The sequence below is a fragment of the Pogoniulus pusillus genome, chromosome 7 (assembly GCF_015220805.1).
Source record: "Pogoniulus pusillus isolate bPogPus1 chromosome 7, bPogPus1.pri, whole genome shotgun sequence".
Classification (NCBI taxonomy): domain Eukaryota; kingdom Metazoa; phylum Chordata; class Aves; order Piciformes; family Lybiidae; genus Pogoniulus; species Pogoniulus pusillus.
The window spans coordinates 21684893-21705846 of record NC_087270.1 but is presented as its reverse complement, the minus strand read 5'-3'; the positions used below and the strand labels follow the sequence as shown (position 1 = coordinate 21705846).

The window sequence follows — 20954 nt, the reverse complement described above, 5'->3', positions numbered from 1 at the left end:
AGCTTTATGGATGCCAGATGAACCATTCTGGGAGGCAGCAGAATTGTTTTAACCATTTTCTTTCTTCTCTCTCTCCCCCTAAGTACCTCCAGTAAAAGTAAGTTACAATGTTTAGCCTAGGGAAATTCAGGCTGAGAGGAGACCTTATTGCTCTGCAACTACCTGATAAAAGGTTGTAGTGAAATGGGGGTTAGTGTGTTCAAGCAAGTAACAAGTGATAGGATAAGAGGAAATGGCCATAAGTTGTGCCAAGGGAAGCTTGAATTGGATAGTAGGAAGAATTTCTTTAGTGAAACAGTGGTCAGGCCTTGGAGCAGGCTGTCCAGGGAGGCGGTGGAGCTGCCATCCATTTAAGCATCATGTAGATGTAGTGCTTAGGGATACGGTTTAGTCGGAGACTTGTCAGTGCTAGGCTAATGATTAGACTCAATCATTTTAAAGTCTTTTCCAATCTAGACAATTCTGTTTGATTCTGTGTGATTAATAGAGGGATAAGAAGCGACACATTCTTTTTCCTGCTGTACTTGTACATTTTTCAAGGCAGCTCTATGAAAGAAAATGTCTGGCCTTGACTGTACAGTGTCCTGATCACAAAAGAGTGAAGTTCCTCTTACAAAGGGGGCAGAGAGAAGATCAAGAGAGATTTCTTATTCAGCTGCTGGAGAATTTTTTTCAACAATCAAGCTGGTTTCCCCTCATGTCCTTGTTCAAGGAACTGTGAAAAAACCATAGCGTTGCTAGGCATTCATTATCTATTCACCTGTGGGCTGGCTGCAATTCACACAGCAGCATAAATGGCTTCTTAAAAAACTTGTTTGGCATGATGCTGGGGTGCAAATAATCTGCTACACTGCTATATGAGCTCTTTCCCTCATACCGGGACTGTCTTAGGACCTTCCCAGTGAAAAGGCTTCATCAGAAGATCCTCTCTCCCACCTCATCTCCCCAGTGCACTGACCCACATAAGCAGATCTGTTTTGGCAGCTCAGGGTTTAGATACTGTGCTGCTGGCTGTGGGAAAAAATAAATCGCCTGAGTTAGTGGAAACACATTTGGTTGAAGCATTAACAGCAAATAGAAGATTCACCCAATTTGCTGTTCATGTGCCATTGACAAACCCATTGTGGTTTCTGTGAAGTGACCCAAGTCATGGGCACGAATCACAGCTTCTCTCTCCCAACATTCACCTTTTCACTCTTATTTCTTTGTTTAAAACAAGGGGACAGAAACCAGCGAAGGACACTGTCACCTACAAACAAGTTATTTCAACAGTAAAACATATATTAGAGCAACTTTTCCATAAATATGTAAATGCAAGCATTTCACCTGAACATTCATGCAAACCTGAGGTGGAATAGGGTGATTCAATCAAAAACCAGTTTTATCTTAAGCTGCTTTAAATAACTTCTTTGTACTGAAAATTTCACTCTGTTTTGCCTTTGAAAATGATTTCTAACTATACAACCCACTGCTAATACTATTGGCCATGCCCTTCTATCAAGGGTCACAGGTGGCACAGGTTTTCATTGAGGTTCCTTCTCATCTCTTTTGGAATGCTTCTGCAGTCAGCAAAGGACTGGACCCATCCTACCAGCTGTCCACAGGGAAGGGCTGTACAGAGCTGCAGTCTCAAATATATGGGGCAATCTGCCTGTCTTGACCACATCAGTTGCTTGCAATGAGCAGCAGCTAAATATGCAAAGCTTAGAGGGATGCTTTTGTGGGGCAAATGTCATCCTCTTTTTACTCGCAGGGCATCCTCATCTTCTGAGCACTTGAGTTTTGCACAAGGGAAAGCATTCCCTTGCTTTGGGGAGCATGGCAGTCTGCCTGCATCCAAACATGTCAAGAAACAGCCATGCTACTGCAGCTCCTCCTTGCCACTTGTGTCACAACACTGCAGCTAGAGAGAGCTGCTACATCTGTTTACACAAATTCTCAGTTCATAGAATCATAGAGTGCACTGGGTTGGAGGGAACTTCTATATGTCATGCAGTCCAATGCCTCCTGCGGTGAGCAGGGACATCCCCAACTACATCAAACAAATCAATGGAACGGAAGGAGCACACTAATTCAGAAGGGCTGCAAGAAAACCGGGGAGGGCCTGTTTGCAAGGGCATGCAGCAACAGGACGAGGGCTGATGGTTTTAAACTAGAGAAAGTTAGATTTAGATTGGACACTAAGAAGATGATCTTCACTATGAGGGTGGCGGAACACTAGAACAGATTGCCCAGGGAGGTTGTGGAGTCCCCCATCCCTGAAGACATTCAGGGAAAGGCTTGATGGGGCTCTGAGCAACCTGATCTAGTTCACAGAACACATCAGATTGGAAGGGACCCACAAAGATCATCTTGTCCAGCTGGAGCAACCTGATCTAGGTGGAGATGTCCCTGCTCACTGCAGTGGGAGCTGGGTCCAATCTAAATCATAGAATCATAGAATCAACCAGGTTGGAAGAGACCTCCAAGATCATCCAGTCCAACCTATCCCCCAGCCCTAGCCAGTCAACTAGACCATGGCACTAAGTGCCTTATCCAGGCTTTTCTTGAACACCTTCAGGGACGGTGCCTCCACCACCTCCCTGGGCAGCCCATTCCAATGACAATCACTCTCTCTGTGACTTGAGACTGTGTCCCCTTGTTCTGTTGCTGGTTGCCTTGGAGAAGAGGCCACCCCCCACCTGGCTACAATGTCCCTTCAGGTAGTTGTAGACAGCAATCTACCCTTCTTTACTTTAAAATAGAGCTTGGTTTAGGCTCCTTCACTGCTCCTCAGGCTCAGACACAGCCCTGCCTCACATTGCACCCTGTGTCCCCCTATCCTGGCTTGATTGTCAAGCTGTGGGGCTGAATCTGGACAAGCAGTCTGTAAGGTCAGGTGGATATGGTGTGTGGGTTTGTATCTTAGTCTGGAGAAAAACAGAAATTTTGCTCTCCTATAGGGCAGTCAGGAAATGAACGCTCTCTAAATGTGTTGCTCTGGTGATTCACCTTGCAAGGCAGGAAACTGTCTCCAAAGAAAAGTCAAGGTTGATAACAAAAAATGCTGTACTTTCTCTTTGTATTTCTCTGACAAGAATACTGACAGAAATCTGCCAAGTGATTTATTAATTGCTTTTCTGCTCCTGCCTTGCTCATTTGAACTCCTCATCCTCTCAAGAAAAGTAATAAAAGAAAGTGTTGCAGTTCTCTGAAAACCCAAATAACCTTGTTCTTAATAATCACAGAATCATACAATGGTAGAGGTTGGAAAGGATCTCTAGAGATCATCAAGTCTAACCTTGCTGCCAAGGCAGGGTCACCTAAAAACACAGTACTGACCCCTGTGAGGTGTCGCTAGCCACAGGCCTCCAACTAGACACTGTCCCATTGACCACATCTCTCTGAGCCCTGTCTTTGAACCAGGTCCCAGTCCATCTCACAGCTGGATAACAGCATCTTTGAACCAAAATTACAGATCAGGTCATGAGTGACCATGCTGCTCACCTTCAGTTCTTCTCTCGGGTGGCTGAAGTTAGCCACAGGTATCGGCTTCTGGAGTTCAGGGCCCTTGCCACATTCAGGGTGCTTGAAGCCCATTTTAAGACTTTAGGAGGTAACTCTGTGTCCAGACCCACCTTGCACTGTGCATGAAGAATGCAAACTGTGCCTCACTATGAAATACTTGGTAGTGGCATAATCAGGGCTAATGGGGCTCAGCAAAACACAGGTTTATGAAGTTCCACACTGAAATGGCAGAAGCTGCCATTACCCACTGAAGCTAAATTTAATTTTCCTCCTTGCTGCTCCAGAGCTCAACAATATTTTTCTCCTCCAAAGATCCTTTGCACAAAGTGAGAAAGGCAACAGACCTTCACAAATTAGAGCCCTAGTCTTTCTCTAACTTAAACTGGTATGAATCCAATCAGCAAATGGAAAAAGTGTCAGATGTCCTATCCCAAAATCAAGGGGAAATTTCCTTGCCATTGTTTTGGCTAAAAAATGGCAGGACTACAAAGGAAGACATCACAGCTCCTAAATCTGTTTCATCTACTCCTGGAAGCCTGTGTCTGAGGTGGACACACAGCTGCTCCACTTTGTTGTGTCACTCTGACAGAGCTAAACTGGATTTCTTTAGACATTAAACTAAAAAACCCCCATGTGAAACTCAGAGGCTGTCCCGACTGCCATACTAAGTTAGAGACGAAAATCACATTGAATATCCAAAAGTATTTCAAGCCTAAGCACTAAAACTGAGCCCTGAAGCTTTTCCATTTTTAAATGCTCAGTGGCAAATGCTGGCAACATCAATTATACTGACAACACCAATTATACTGACACCCAGAACACATTTGCACATTCCACTGAGAATACTTTGAAACCATTTTTGAAAACCCAAGCCAGAACCTGCCTCAGACCTGACCCTCAGCAGTATGCTGCAGAGGCAGAGATGGTGAATGCTGAGATGATCAGGTAGCAAACACACCTTAGAGGTGCACCTTGGGCTCGGCACCCTTGACTGCATTAGCATGTTGCTGAGAGCCTGCCAGAAAGGGCTTTTTCATGAAGACAGGACTAAGGGCACAAATGCTTTTCTTTAAAGAAATTAAAATTTGTTCTAAGAGATTTCTGGTCCATCCTAATTAAAAAAATAGCTTAAGGAAACAAAAAATAGGTCACACCTTTTTAAAATCTGAAGCTTTTATTTTGGAGCCATTCTTATTTATACCCTACCTTTTGGACCAGACCACTTTCTGCTGGAAATTGAGCTCAAAACATATTGACTCACAGAATCATTAAGGCTGGAAAAGATGCCTGAGATTGCCCAGTCCAGCCTATAAACCACAACATCAGCTAAACCATGCCACCAAGTGCCACATCCAATCTTTTCTTAAACACCTCCAGGGATGGTGGCTCTACCACCTTCCAGGGCAGTCCATTCCAGTGCCTAATCACCCTTTATGTGAGGAAGTGCTTCCTAATATTTAACCTAAACCTTCCCTGGTGCAGCTTCAGACCATGCCCTCTTGTCCTGTCAGTAGCTGCCTGGGAGAAGAGTCTGACCCCCATCTGACTACAGTGTCCCTTCAGGTAGTTGTAGTGAGTGATAATCTCCCCTATAAGTCTCCTCCAAGCTGAACATCCTCACCTCCCTCAGCTTCTCCTCAAAGGGCTTTCCCTGCAGCCTCCTCACCAGTCTCATAACTAAGTGGGGGTCTTGGGCAGTTATGGTGTGCTCAAAAGAACTCAAAAAGCACAGCTGCACTGATGCTTCCAGATGTATAAAAGCTACAGAAGAGGTGCCTGGTCAGCGTATGTGGACTTTTAATTCCTCTAGCAGGCAGAAATCTCAGCCTTGAAATGCTACTCATGTACACTGCCCTTAAATCAAGGTGAAAAGAAGAGTGATTCAACACTTAACCTAAAATTCAGTCATTTTCAAACTGATCATTCCACACCGTGCTGCTCTTCTGCCTTCTTAATCTACAATCAGATGAAATTACTCTTTGCCTCTTCAAAGCCTTTTCCTTCTCCAGTTGAAATAAGCTAGCAGATGTAGTAGATGGGAAATGGCCTCTACAGATCTGGGTTAGCATAATGTCAAACAAGAGGAGACTGAAAAAAGTTTGTGGCTATTGCCCATTCAAATGCTCTAAGTCACAGATTGTCAGGGGCTGGAAGTGATCTCAAAAGGTCATCCAGTCCAAACTCCCTGCCAGAGAAAAATCACCTAGACCAGATCACACAGGAATGAAACCAGGCAGATTCTGAGTGTCTCTAGAAAGGGAGACTCTACAACCTCTCTGGGGAGCTTGTTTCAGTGTTCTGTCACCCTCACAGGGAAAAAAATCCTCCTCATGTTTACATGAAGCTTCCTATGCCTCAACTTCCCCTGTTGCCCTTGTCCTGTCATTGGGCATCACTGAGCACAGCCTGGCTCCAGTCTCTTTGCACTCACCCTTTACATATTTGTAAACATGAATAAGGTCACCTCTCAGTCTTTGTAAACATGAATAAGGTCACCTCTCAGTCTCCTCTTCTCCAAGCTGCAAAGCCTCAGCTCCATTAGTCTTCTCTTGTAAGTCTGTACGCTTCTGAAGCAACAACTTCATTTCCAAACTAGAAATCAGTCATTCAGTGCTCTTTAGAAGTTACTTAATAAAATGAATTAATAAGTAACCTCTAACTTTCAAGCAGTAGTGAGACTATAGTATCTGTTCTGGCAGCTGCAGAATTTAGCAGAAAATAGGCACAAGTGCCAGCAAATAGTTGTCATTTCTTAAGCAACCCAAAGTGAAGAGCAGGCTCATCAAAATCCACTTACCTGTTAAACCAGTCATCTGTGTAACGGGGGTAAGGGTAGGGATCATTGCTGCTGAAATCATAGCTGGCTTTGGCATTCTGCAAAACACAAAGAAGTTCAGTAAGTTAGCATTAAAACAGATGAGTGGGACCAAGTAGAACAAAACTTGAAGGGGCAGCTGTGAATCATTAACAGACTTTGTCCTCATCATTCTGTGAGATACATGTGGACACAAAACTAGTCCCTGTTGTATGGTGCCATTTTCCACTGCAGTGAGCCTAGGGCAAGATGCCTTCTGGAGTGCAGAATCTTCTGTGAACCATGAGTATTTCCAAGTAGTGTGGCTACTTGTGAGAGGGTGTCAGACCTTAGCTTACTACTGAGGGACTGTTCACCAGCACTTACAAGAGCATTTAGGTGCAAGCTACTTAGTGCGGCAGGACAAAGTTTAAACCTTGTTTCCAAAGAGTGACCAGAAGTGACCAAACACCAAAGTGACCAGACCCTTTGGTCTTCTCTCATAGAATTCCTTCTGAAAAACTCAGTTGTGGTACTACAGTCAGATTTCTATAACCATTTTAATACTTAAGAATGTAAATTTCTCAAAATGCAAGTGTGAAAACTGCATTAATAATCTTGTGCATAACCCTGAAAATTCCTTTGTGCATTTTCTTGGTCCTTTAGATGCTGAACAGCTTCACAAATGTAGCTTTTAGGCACTTCTGAAAATGTCATCTGCCTTATCTGCTTTAAATATCAATCTGAATCTTTCCTGATTTTGCCTTAGCAGCAGAGTTAAGGACACTCAGCAACTTTTGGAGAAGCAACTAGAAAGTTCCAGAAAGTCAAGTGCCATCTTCTTTCTTCCCTTTTAATGAAAAAATAGAGGCTGAGTGAAAATTAAGACTTAAAAATATTTAGAAGCTTCCTATTGAGTATATGTTCAGAGACTTTAGATTTTAATAAGGCCCATGCTCAAGGAACAGAATTATGTTAATTCTTAATGAATGTGTACTTGAATTCTTCTTAAGATTTGGCTGAGCATGCTGATGAGATAATTGGAGACTTGTGTGTGAATAGCTTTGCTCCTAAAAACATTCCCTTTCAGCAGATTCACAGGAACAGGCAGTCCGTTGGTCTGGGTTTTGGATTCAAAACTCAGAACTCTCAAAATCTTGTGCTGGAATGAAATGGGGAAAACCTTGTCCTTGACCCCTGGAGGGTACAACTCAATATAGAATCATAGAATCAGTCAGAGTTGGAAAGAACAATCTAGTTCCAACCCCCCTGCCATGGGCAGGGACTCCCTACCCTAGCTCAGGATCAGTATCTTTCAAACTATTCAGCAGTGATTTTTTGAGGGTGATCAGACCAAAAAGCACAGTTGCTTATGGATAGCATGGACAAGAAATGTTTTGTGGCATCATACTGAATGGCGCAGAGATTTGCAAAGTGCTTACCATACAGCTTCGCAGAACGGTAAAGAAGCTTTTCCTCATGTTGAGGTGGAATTTCCTGTGCTTCTCTTTGTGTCCATTGCCCCTTGTCCTGTGACAGGACAGCATGGAAGGGAGACTAGAACCTACTTCTTGATGCCCACCCTGCAGATATTTATCAACGTTAATAAGATCTCCTCTCAGTCTTCTCCAGGCTAAACAGCCCCAGGTCTCTTAGCCTTTCCTCATCAAACAGATGTTTCAGTCCCTTAATCATCCTCATAGCCTCTGTTGGACACTGTAGTATATCCCTGCCTTGATGCTGCTCCCCAGCTCAGCCACCGCTGAATTCCTCTGTGACCACCCTTACTGATCTCTCCATATCTCTAAACTAAACCCCTGAAGAAGCCCTCCAGTTAATGTCAGCTATAACCAAAGATTCTCAGTGCTTCTCAGTCTTTGTGCCCAGATGTATGTTTAAATTACTTCTTTTAATTACCACTACTGCTTACACAGCACTTTGAAGGGCATAGATTTGTATGAGCTAAGATCACGACTTCTCAGCCAGGTTAAAAAAGGGGAATTCACAGTGGCCTATAACACAGAGAAGATGGACAAGGAGTTATTATTTACTACTTGACATAATACAACAACTAGTGGTAACTCAAAGAAATTACCAGAGGGAAAATGTGGAAGCAGCAGAAAGCCAGAAGTATTTTTCCACAAAACATGTGACATTCAATCTCCCCAGCCTGAATTAAATCACAGAATCATGGAATGGTCTGGGCTGAAAAGGACTTTCAAAGGTCACTTAGTCCAACCCCCTCTGCAGTTAGATCAAAAAATTATTAGACAAATTAAGGAAGATACATGTGGAAGGGTTATGTAATGCTGTGCTTCCTCTTTGTCCAACAATCTATAAAACAGTGAATCCCAGAAACTGGGAGGCCACAATTATAGAATCATAGAATGGTTTAGGTTGGAAGTGACCTCAAAGCTCATCCAGTTCCAACCCCCTGCCATAGGCAGGGACACCTCCCACTAGAACAGGTCGCTCAAGGCCTCATTCAACCTAACCTTTGAACACCTCCTGGGAGGGAGCCTGCACAACCTCCCTGAGCAACCTGTGCCAGTGTTCCACCAGTATCACTATAAAAAACTTCTTCCTAACATCTAGTTTAAATCCATTACCCTTCATCTTGTCATTGCAAGACCTTGTAAATAGTCCTTCCCCAGCCTTCCTGTAGGTCCTCTTCAGATACTGGAAGGCTACTACAAAGTCTCCTCAAACTCGGCGACCATACTGCTCCTGAAGCATCCACTACTGGCTGTTGTTGGAGTACAGGATCCTGAGCTAGAAGAATTTTTGCCAGCCTGGCAAAAGCCATAAGTCACAGATAATCCATCATGAAGCAGCAGTGGATGTTCAGATTCTGCAGTGTGCAGGAGGTCATCTTATCCATTACATGGCAGCAAAAAGAAATGAGCTTGTGAACAGAGGATCCAGTCCTGTTCTTTATTGACTAGAGCAGTATCTACTCCTAGCAGGACAGGATGGAGAGCAATATCCTGTGGCAAAGTCAACATAAAAATGACTATTCTCTCAGAGTAATTTAATTAACATATAAAACCTACTCCATCATGAGTTAAATAAACTTTCTTGACCTACCAGACTTGGCCTGGAAACTACGTAGACTGCAACTAAACTTAGCTCCCGTGACTTGAGATTGTTTCTGTCAGGTCAGTATGGTCTAACCCAGAACTAAATTAGTTCAATACATTGCCAGTCTCTTAATTACCGAGAATTTCCATATTCAATCTAAAAATATTGCCCAGATGAAAACTTAAACTTATTCATGGATCAGCTGTGTTTTTTTTCCCTTTTGGAAAATGAGAAGTGCTATGTAAGCACTTCTGCTAACATAGACCCTAAGCTCAAAGTGGATCTGGATGAGTCTGACTCTTTCAACTGCTCTTGACTCTAGAAGTCTCTTGTGCAAAGAATTATGTCTGGAAAAACCATTTCTAGCTGTACAGAAGTACCACTCATGTCAAAGAATTGGAAACTACCTTTAAGATCGTCGAGTCCAACCACTCTCTAACTCCACCAGGTCTGGTGCTAAACCAGATCCCTTAGCACCATATCTCTGCATCTTTAAAACATCCCCAGGGATAAGGATTCAATCACCTTCTGGAGAAGTCCATTCCAGTGGTTGAGAATCCTTTCAGTCAAGAATTTTCTTCTAATGTCCAATCTAAACCTTCCCTAGTAAACCTGAGGACATCTCTCATCCTATCACTTGTTACTTGGGAGAAGCAACCAACCACCACCTCCTTTCAGGGATCTGTAGAGAGCAAGGTCTCCCCTCAGCCTCCTTTTCTCCAGGGTAAACCACCCCGGTTCCCTCAGCCACTCCTTATAAGACCTGTGCTCCACACCCTTCAGTTCTTGTTGGATCAGCTTTCCTCAAATATGGAGGAAGGAATGACTGACCATTAGGATAAAATGCTATGAAACATCCCAGCAGAGTGCTTTCCTTCTTGGTCTGACAGAGATTGGGCATCTTCTGTTTGCTGAGGAGGAAGGACATGGGCAGGAAAGAGCAGGCTCAACATGACAAGGCAATCTGGTCTTTGCCATTCACCACTTTGCATGGTCACAGGCAAAAAATATCTCAAGGAGAAGTCTGTCCAAGATGTCCAGAGTAGTAATAGGCAAAAGGATTCCAGCATGTCCATTCAGACATCCTAGAGCAAAATGCAGCTCTGGTCTCTGTCCTGTGGAAAGGCTGCTTTAGGAAGGCTATAACCAAAGTTCTGCAGCACTCTTCCACATCCTGTAGCTCTTATTAGCTTGATTTTTTTTGCTCCCAGTGCAGTGATCCAAAGCTATCTAATGTAGCAGCAACCATCCACGAAATGCAGAATTAAGAAGAATTCTTGGAAAGAAAACAACTGCTGACTGCACAATTTATCTGCATTATGGTCTTTGAGAAAAGACAGCGAGTTTCAGCTTCAGGAAGAAATATTCCACCCACATATGGAAGCAGTGGAACGGGTAAGGAAAACAGCAGTGACAAGTACAAATGGACTGCTTCAAGTTCCTGATGTAAAGACCAAATCCCTACATTTCTAAGCCTCAACCTTTCTAATTTTTCTTTTTTATTTTTTGAAAAGCAGACCCCAGTGACAAACTTACATCAGTCTCAACACTAGACTAACCAAAAAAGGGAATTGCTTTGATAGATAACTAAAATATATGTTTTGAGAAGTGAATAATAAAATCTGTGGTCTGCCATTTTCCACAGGCTGGACTCTCCATCAGGCAACAAGAGAAAAAATGTTGCTAACATGGAGATCTAATCAGGGTAGGAACCCACGAGGTAGCAACCGAAGTGAATGCAGGTGAGGATCTGCAACAGCACGCTGAGATAAAAACATTTTGCTTTGCGGTTCAGGTAATTCAGTTTCCTGCTTCAATGCCAAACTAGTCTAGTGGCAGTTACTTCTCTTAGACTTGCAGTGTCTGCTACTTGATTTTCAATATCGAAGGTAGTTACCTGTTTTTTTTCTCCAGCCATCAATCTCAGGCATTTGACCGTAGACTGAAGTCTAGCCTTACAGTAGCCTAAGTCTACAGTGTCAGGGTGAGGTGAATCCTATGCTGTGTGTTCAATCAGTTCATTATTGCAAAGCAATTTGAACCTGATGTTTATTAGTCACTATCAATCCCCAATTACTTAAAAATAATGCCTATTGTATAACGAAAATGCTGGTACAGAGAGGAATGGTATTTCAGGACGTACCTCTGGTTTTGCTTTATGGCCTTTACACCAAAGAAGATGCTAACAGAAGAGTGCTGGATCAGATGATGAGACTCTTTCAATCATTAATCAAGTAAAGGCTTGTATGCCACGATGTGAATGAATTAGTTTTGCCTGTGTAAAAAAATCTGCTCAAAACCAAGCTTAGGCTGACATTTATTAAAGGGCTGTCCTGTACATCTGGAAATGCATGCAGTAAAATCTCCTGTCTCCAACATTCTTTATGTAAAATGTGACAACAGCAATAAATCAGCTGTCCCATGTGCTGCTCAGATCTGCAATCAAATTGAATAATGCAGGGAGCCTCTGAAGTGTAATTCACACATACTTCTCCTTTTTTCTCTGTAACTCCAGAAATGTGACTCTGCTGGCCCACAAGGCAAACAATTAAAGAAACACATCCCACTGGACACAGTCTGATTCTGTTGGTGGCATTAAAGAAAAGGCCAACAAGGATTTGTATCTTTCAAAATGCAAGAAACATTTTTAACACAGGTGGCATCTGATGTTACCCTCTTCAGGCAATTGCAAATCCAGACAAATCTGAGGCAGAAAGATACCTTTTTGCTTGATTCATTTCTTTACCCATCCAAAGAGCGAGCAAACCCCTGGGCTTAAATTATGACATATAACATCTCAGAGAAACTGTACTAAAACAATACCAAACCTCATGTGGTGGAAAAATGAGTTTCAATTTTGTACACATTGGCTGAAGAAAATAGAATACACTCACCAGGAGGTGAAAAAAGAGGCAAGATGATATTTCACCTAGGAAAGGTGCTATAAGGCTTAAAGATCATTAATGAAAAGCAGAGGCACTGTTGCTAAGTCAGTAGTCACACAGCAAGCCTTCTCTGTAAAGGGAATCACACTGTCCTGTTTTGCTTTGCCATTTGTTTCTTTGGGGGGGCGCTGGGTTATTTTGTGTTGTTTCTTTTTAAACAGAAACGAAATAAATCTCCAACTGATTTACATTCCTGTACTATTATCCCCCAAGTTCAGCGTTTCATATGAGACCTTGGCAAAGCCGAGAATATACCCACAAAGTAAAGGGCTGTGTTCAAAAATACTAACCTTTAGAAGCAAATTCTCTTTGAATACTGCCACCTCCCTTCAGAAACATAAGTCTTTTGCCCAGCTCTTACAGGTACAAAATAAACCCAAAAATACTCAGCCAGCTGCTGAATAATGAATAAGACAGCAGCACACTTTTCTGTCATCCTCCCTTTTAAAACAGTCACTGCATAATACATTAGAGCATCCTTTGAAATGAATGGAATGGAGAAGTGTGCTGGGTCCTGAATAATAACTGAGGAGGCCACAAGTCCACCTGATATTCAAAGTTTCAGGCACTCAGCAGAGGCCCTGCTTAGACACAGAACAAGCAAGTACAGACTGCAATAGAGATTTCATTTTGTAATTATCGCTGGAAAAAAGCTCTGACTTCAATGTCCTCAGCACTCATCAAGCATCTGGGATTCTGGTAAAATACAGACTAGTGTAATGGAAGTCAAAAGGAATAAACTGACTACAAACTACAGGCAACTGCTGCTTGATTTGGAATTCTAAACATGGCAAAAAATTAATAATCCTTATGGCAGCATTAATTTACAGTTATGATGGCAAACAGCTTCACTGAGATCATCTCACATTGTGCTCTTTTTCTACATTAAACAGATTTCCTTTGTTAGGTAATGAATGATCCTCTCTACAGACCCCAACAGTATCACACAAACTTATTTTACTTTGTTTTTTTTTTGTAATCCTAATTTCCTTCCTACTTGTCCTGCAGACAAAAATCAGAAAGCCATCAGGACTTACACTGCTGACTGTTGCTCCTCAGCACAGAGGCATCTTCCAAAAGAAGGGCTGTGGTTATCCAGCCTCTTTACTTCACAGGGAGACAAAGTAACTGAGCAGTAGAGCAGTATTGCATAGCATACAGATCTAATCACAAACGGTTTTAAGATCCAAGATCGTTGAATGATTTCCAAGTGAACCAACTGAAGCTCCTAATATATCCAGCTAAATGCCACCTAGCTCTCTGGGGCTGTTTGCTAATGCTTGGCTCAGAAATATATGGCCAAACTCAGAGACACATGGTCAAACAGCAGCTCCTCTCCTGTGGAGACAGACTGAGTTTAGGCTATTCAGTCTGGAGAGGAGAAGGCTCTGAGGAGACCTTTCCTTTCAGTATCTGAAGGGAGCTACAAGAAAGCTAAGGAGGGACTTCTTTGGGTGTCAGGTAGTGATAGGACTGGGAGGAATGGAGCAAAACTAGAAGTGGGTAGATTCAGATTGGATGTTAGGGAGAAGTTCTTAACTACAAGTGTGGTGAGACACTGGAACAGGTTGCCCAGGGAGGCTGTGGAAGCCCCATCCCTGGAAGTTTTTAAGGCCAGGCTGGATGGGGCTCTGAGCAACCTGATCTAATACGTGGTGTCCTTTGCACATGGCAGGGAGGTTGTAATTAGAAGATCCTTGAGGACGCTTCCAGCCCTGACAGTTCTATGATTCTACAAGAGAAAAAAATAATGTCCCAAGGATTCAGAGAAAACTTAGGCTGGCCAGAATTTTTTAGTTGACAGTTATTGTTTGGGTTTTTTTTCCCTAACAAACCTAGCTTGCTGGAATACTCTCCATTTCCTCTGCCCTGACAGAGGAAGCTTAAGCTTCTGAGGCAGGTGTGAACTCGTGCTTATAACAGAGGTTGCTTCACAATTCACCTCTTGGCATTCTCAGCCTGCCCCACAATTTCACGTTGATGTGGAAGAAACCTGAGGCACATCACTAGCTGTTAATTACTTAGAGCCCTGAAGGCAAAATCAATTTAACATTAAAAAAACCTCCAAAACTCAAATCCTATTTCTGCCCAGCCAAACTGGATTCTCAGAGACGGTGCACAGGAATCTGAAAGATATACTGCAATGTACTGAGGAGTACTGAATGTTCACAGGGAAGCACGTTCCTAAGGAATTTGTTTTAGTAAAATAAAAACAAACTAAGCAACTAGTTAAAGAGTTTCAGGGCAAGTAGCAAACATAAAGATTCAAAGTTTCAGACTGTGGGACGATGTCCTTGATTTCTCTAACTCGGAGACAAAAAGGGGGAAAAAAGGCATGCGAGCGGCTAGAGATACATGAGCCACTGGATTAGAATCTTAGAGTTGTTCTGGTTGGAAATCAAAGATCATCAAGTCCAACCATCAACCTAATACCACCATATCCACTAAACCACGTCCTGAACTGTCATGTCTATACATTTTTTTTACTATCCCCAGGGATGATGGCTCCATTACCTCCCTAGGAAACCTGCTGTAGTGTTTGAGAACCCCTTTAGTCAAGAAGATTCTTCTCATACCCAAACCAAACCTCCCCTGGTACAACTGCTACTCTGCTTCCCCCTAAGAGATGTTCATTATGCTTAGGGCTTTTGTTGGGAATGGAACAGAAATGCAATCTGAAACAGGGCAGGTGTTTAAAAAATATCTTAACCACCTACACAGGTACTGTGAAGTAATATGGACAACATAAATGCATATGACTAAAATCAAACCATGCAAAGCAAATAACCATATCAAGATGAAGTGCCAGGGCAGAACAAAATTGAATTAATTTCAAATGAACTAAACTAATTTACAGGCACAGTGAAGGAGAGACTTTTAAAGCACCGGAGACCATCTGCATCTTTATCTGTTGTAGGCATTAAAGTTCTGCAAGACTCCTCTTGCCTCTCTTCTGCAAGTCTAGTCTATCCAAAGGACTTGGCCAGAACTCTCCTTTTAAAATCAGCTGCATGCCTGCTAGGTCACAGTGGGTTTGAAACCCTCATTGCCAAAATCATCATTGGGCCTAAGAGTCCCTCCCTAACACTTGTAAAATGTTTAGAAAGCTCCCCACATGCACCATCTAATTCACACTTCCCTAGTGGTACTTGGTAGCCAAAATGCAATTACAGCATGAATTTTAATTAAGTTCCATTCCAAGGTTGATGGATATTCGGGGATTTCAGCATTGGTTAGTGTCTTAAACAGCCAGAGCAGTTCAACCCAAAATGTGGTTGGGGGAAACAGAAGCTTTTAATTTCATTTTGTTGGACCTGAGCTCGAAATTCCATGGTGTGCACTGCCTCCAGGAGACCCTGACCGTGTTCTCCCAAGTGGACCATGCATGACAGTGGGTTGTGGATGCTGCTGTCGCTGTTTTAATTCAGTGTGATCTAGAAAGCAAACATTTAGACTGAGTTGATCCAAAAGGACCATGTTTTACTTATTTTTTCAGTGGACACTTTGAGTTTATAAACCGTTCTTTGTAATAGCAATAATATTTTTTTTTTCCTAATGAAAGATTTCTGGCCAGTTCCAAAAGCTAATTGGTCTGCAGAAAGGTAATGAAAACAACAACAACAAAGAGACAAAGCCAAAGCAATGTCAGGTACCTTCATGGCAAACCGTGAGAACTAACATATTCCCTCAACCTCCCCTTCCCTGAATAAAAGATAATATTTCAAAACACCTTTACTTGGAGAAACCCTGGAGAGAGACATAAGCCAATCTCAAAAGCAGCAGCCAGAACTGATGCAGAAGTGTCCTCATCTGCTCTCTTCCACTCCTGTGCATTTCCCATTTCAGCATCTTAATTTACTTTCCACAGATGATGCTTTAAGTGAAAATTAATATCACTGCTTAATGATTAAGGTGATTAACCACCTTGCACTTTCTCAGTGTGCAGCTGATTAAGTACACTGATTACAGAGAAAAAACAAATGCTGCAGACAAATGCGCAGTCTTTAGCATGCACAGCGAGTCTCTTTGGCACCACCTCACACTGCTTGCACACCAGGCATGCACTTAACTTGAAGATTATCCCTTTCAGATGGTTGCAATATAAAATAAGCTGACTTTTTTTGCTCTGAAAACAGACAAATGCAACAGTATCTTAGTGTCTTTCTGATTCCAGAGAAACCATTCTCTGAGGATATTTTACAGCCAGTAGAAATCAGTGTGTCCTCCTGAAGAGACCAACATTAGTGGAGTAATGCCAGCTCCAGCTGTACAGATGGTGCTAAGCACCAAGCCCTAGAAATTGCCAAGCTTTTAGGGTCCAGATCTCTCATAATGGACTTTAGCAGAGCAGTTAGCATAACACCTTTCAGTGAGAGAAATCCATTTTTTGAGCTGCAAACGCAGCTCTGCGTGTGACATAAATCATCTCTCCTAAATGTAACCACGCTTCTCTCCCAAGCCACAACCTCATTTGCAGACAAAGGCTCTTTCCTGCCATTTGGTCATAGGAAATAATACAGAGGAGAAAGAACCTTCAAATTCTTTTTGCCAGTCCATCTTTTTTAGTTAAGTTGAAAGCTAGAAGACTGTCATAACATCTATGATTATGAAATACTTTTATCTTTAATGAAGTGAGAAGACACTGACAGCTCCTCTACATAACACTGTAGCTTCTCTCTCCTATTAGCAGAGCTCACACCAAGCAGCTATAAGGCAGGGAAGAGGAAGAGTACAGTCATTTCAGTCAGACCTTGTCACAGAAGTGCCTGCAAAACTAGCCACTGTTTGGAGCAGGGGAGGATTGTTTGCAGTACTCTATTGTGTTTTCCAAGATGTGAGGCATTTTCTATACATGACAAACCCAGGACACCTTCCCAAGCACACAGAGAACTTTCCTTGCCTGGTTAATCTTATCAGAGAAGGCATCATTTCTTCTTTGTCCTTTCCTGCCTTCAGAGAAAAAAAAGATTGCCTAGAACAGAGATGAACCCAGAAGCTGATCCTGCACACAACAACAGAAAAACCCAGCCAAGTCTGAAGCAGAGAACTTCATTCTCTACCAAGTAACTTCTAATTTATATCAGTGAAACTTCATAGCCTTGCATGTCCTGTCTAAATGCGAAAACCAGACCTTGAGCTGCTGGAAGCCACCTGAACAAAATAAACAGGCCAAGAAAAGGCAATCAGTTTCAGTTGCTAAAACATCAGTCAGCCTGGCATTTAAACACTTGATCCTTCTTTATATCCTGGGAATAGAGAGATTTCATTTGGTCTGAACAATTTCTTGATGAAATTCCTGCCATCCTCTCTTTTAACAGCATCCATCAGAGTGCTTACTGAATCAGCAGTATGAGTAGAAGGGTATCTTATGAATTTGTCCCAGGTTCTGGATGACAATTTCTAATTGTTATGTTATTGTTTTAGAAAACCTGTTAACAAGAAACCCCAAAATTAAAGCAAGATCAAAGAACCAAATTAAACCAGTTTATGGAAAATCCAATTAGTGAGGTGTTGAAACACTTGAGACAGATTCTTCTGTTCTTTGGGTTTTCATAGAATGGTTTAGGTTGGAAGGGATCTCAAAGATCATTCAGTTCCAACCCCCTGCCATAGGCACCTCCCACTAGAACAGGTCGCTCAAGGCCTCATCCAACTTGGCCTTGAACATCTCCAGGGAGGGAGCCTCCACAACCTCCCTGGGCAACCTGACCCAGTGTCTCACCACCCTCACTGTGAAGATCCCTTTCCTAACATCTAGTTTGAATCTGCCCTCTTCCAGTTTAAACCCATTACTCCTCATCCTGTCATTACAAGACCTTGTAAATAGTCCCTCCCCAGCCTTCCTGTAGGCCCCCTTCAGATACTGGAAGGCCACTATAAGGTCTCCTCAAAGTCTTCTCTTCTCCAGGCTGAAGACCCCCAGCTCTTGTAGCCTGTCCTCATATCAGAGGTGCTCCAGCCCTCTGATCATTTTCGTGACCCTCCTCTGGGCTTGCTCCAACAGTTCCATGTCTTTCTTATGTTGGGGACTCCAGAATGGCACACAGTACTCTGGGTGAGGCCTGATGAGAGTAAAGAGGGAGAATCCCTTCCCTTGCCCTGTTGGCCATGCTTCTCTTGATGCAGCCCAGGACAGGGTTGCTGTTTAGGCTGCACGTGCACACTGCTGACTCTTGAGCTTTTCATTAACCCAAATCCCCAGGACCTTTACCTTGGGGCTGCTCTCAGCCATTTGCCACCCAGCCTGTATTTGTGTTTTAAACATCGCAGTTAAAAAAAGGTACTAGCAACAGTGGGCAGCAGACAGAGTTTGCCCATAAATAAGTGACATATTAGCAGCAAAAGTTTATTGAAGTTAAGTGCCTAGTGCATGTGCCCAACAGCCCCTTTGAAATGCAGTAGGAAATGGCAATGTAACTGTCTCAGGCTTTCTTGAAAATGGTGCTGTAGGAACTGGATCTCATAAAACTGCCTGATTTATTCTGGGGATCTATGAAATCATTCACTAATGCTAGGCAAGTATGAACTTGACTGCTCTGGTTTGGCTTTATGTTCCCTTTGAATTCCCTGGGCTGACATTAATGACAGTGCAGAGACACTGGGAGCTTTTCAAGGTCTTCAAAGGGTTTCTAAGAAATTTTGGTCTTGGAAGGGGAACATTTTTCTTGCTGCCACTTGTATATGAACTCTATTTGACATGGACAGTTACATCAGCTGGGATTTCTAAGGTGAAAATGATCAGGGTCAAAGCAGCAAGGTTTAAAAAGTGTCAGTGGACCTTTGTCAACTTACACAACCCCACAATTAGGCCCCAGTGATTTTAGTGGAGATAGTGATGGATTTACATTGGTAAATCATTAAAATCTGGCTCACAGCCTCCAGAATAATTTGCAGGTCCTTTTGACAGTGTGCAGGGAAGACAAAGCACATTGAGAAATTCACACTAATGAAGGAAACACTTTCTGAAAGAAATAAGATCCGTTGTGCTGTTGCTAATCTTTGCTGCACATAGTACAGTGTGTAATTTATTGCTTGTACTATCTCTTCCTTCTTTAATGGCAGTAAAAATTATTCAGTGCTGGTTTTGTTCCTCTAGCAAACCATGAAAATTGTAGGTCATAACAGAAGTAGAGAATCCCACTCCTTATGTAGTAATTATTCATACAACATGCCTTGGGTTGCCTTTCTTCAAGGTGGGGGGAAAGTGTTATCATATATTCTGTCTATGACTACCTGCAAGGAGATTGTGGCCAGGTGGGGGTTGGTCTCTTCTCCCAGGCAGTGACAGAATGAGGGGACACAGTCTCAAGCTGCACCAGGGAAGGTTTAGGCTGGATATTAGGAAGTTCTTCACAGAAAGAGTGATTGGCATTGGAATGGGCTGCCCAGGGAGGTGATGGGGTCACCGTCCCTGGAAGTGTTTAAAAAGAGACTGGATGTGGCGCTTGGTGCCATGGTTTAGTTGATTAATATTAGGGAAGAGGTTGAACTTGATGACCTCTAATTTCTTTTCCAGCCTGACTCATTCTGTGATATCAGCTGGTGACAAATTCCCAAAAGTTGTGTGTGAGAAAGATTTCTTTGTGTTTGAAGATGTCAAAAGTGGGAAGAAAAAAAGTTAAGACTACCTGCTGTTCACATTTGAATAAAACTTCAACTCCTTAGGTAACTCCACAAAGTCTCCCCTCATTTCTTGCATAGGACACTTTTGCTGAGCATAAACCTTTTCATGCATACAGCCTGAGCGACAGCAGCTAAGGACCCTGGAAGATTCATCAACTGGATTGGAAGGGACCCAAGGGAAGATCATCTAGTTCCAACCCTCTCCCTATGGGCAGGGACACCTTCCACTACACCAGATTTATCAAGGCCTCATCCAACTTGGCCTTGAACACCTCCAGGGAGGGAGCATCCATGACTTCCCTGGGCAACCTGTTCCAGTGTCTCACCATCCTCACAATAAAGAATTTCTTTCTAACATCCAGTCTAAATCTACCTTTCTTGAGTTTCAACATAAAGTTGTACCACAAAGACATTAGAGAGAAGGAAAGACATAAAGTTAGGGGAAGGACAACGATGAAGTCCTCCTAAGATGGCTATATGTTGTTTGTGCATGTGTTACATCTGTCCAACTCCATGGATTTCAGCATCATTTTTCTTGCCCAAATCTGTTCTATCACTATTGATAACTAATAATATATCAGCAATCTGCAAAAAGTTACCTATTTACATCACTCCTGTTTTCCTATAGGAAAAGTTTGTCTTCTTCCTACAAAATCCCTTGAGTTTTTGCAAGCAAGTTTTCAGCTTCAGAGAGACTTCAGACACTGAAACCAAAAGCATTTTACTCCCAGCCCAAGTCTCTTGGTAGGATCGTAATCTTGCTGCTAATCAGGGACAAACACATGAGATGATTTGCTCCGCCCTTGCTCTAAATGGGATAATGCAGCTACACCGACCTTCACAAGCAGGCACTGTCCAAGCCAAGAAATAACACAATACTGCTCCAAGAGAGAGATCAGCTTCTGTTTCTGCTCATGGCACTACAAAGCTCCATTTCCTCAGGGTTTTCTTTGTGCAACCCCTCTTTTATTAGACATATCTGGTATGCAGCCCCCATTATTTCA

The 20954-nt window shown here is 42.6% G+C and overlaps 1 protein-coding gene across 2 annotated transcripts in view; it reads right to left on the bottom strand.

Moving 5' to 3' along the window:
• Positions 1–20954, bottom strand: part of PCSK2 (proprotein convertase subtilisin/kexin type 2) — a 127979-nt gene that overhangs the window by 30307 nt on the left and 76718 nt on the right. For both annotated transcript variants that reach the window (XM_064146176.1, XM_064146177.1), the window contains exon 6: positions 6305–6381. In XM_064146176.1, the coding sequence (XP_064002246.1) occupies positions 6305–6381 (77 nt within the window). The remainder of the gene's footprint in view (positions 1–6304; positions 6382–20954) is intronic.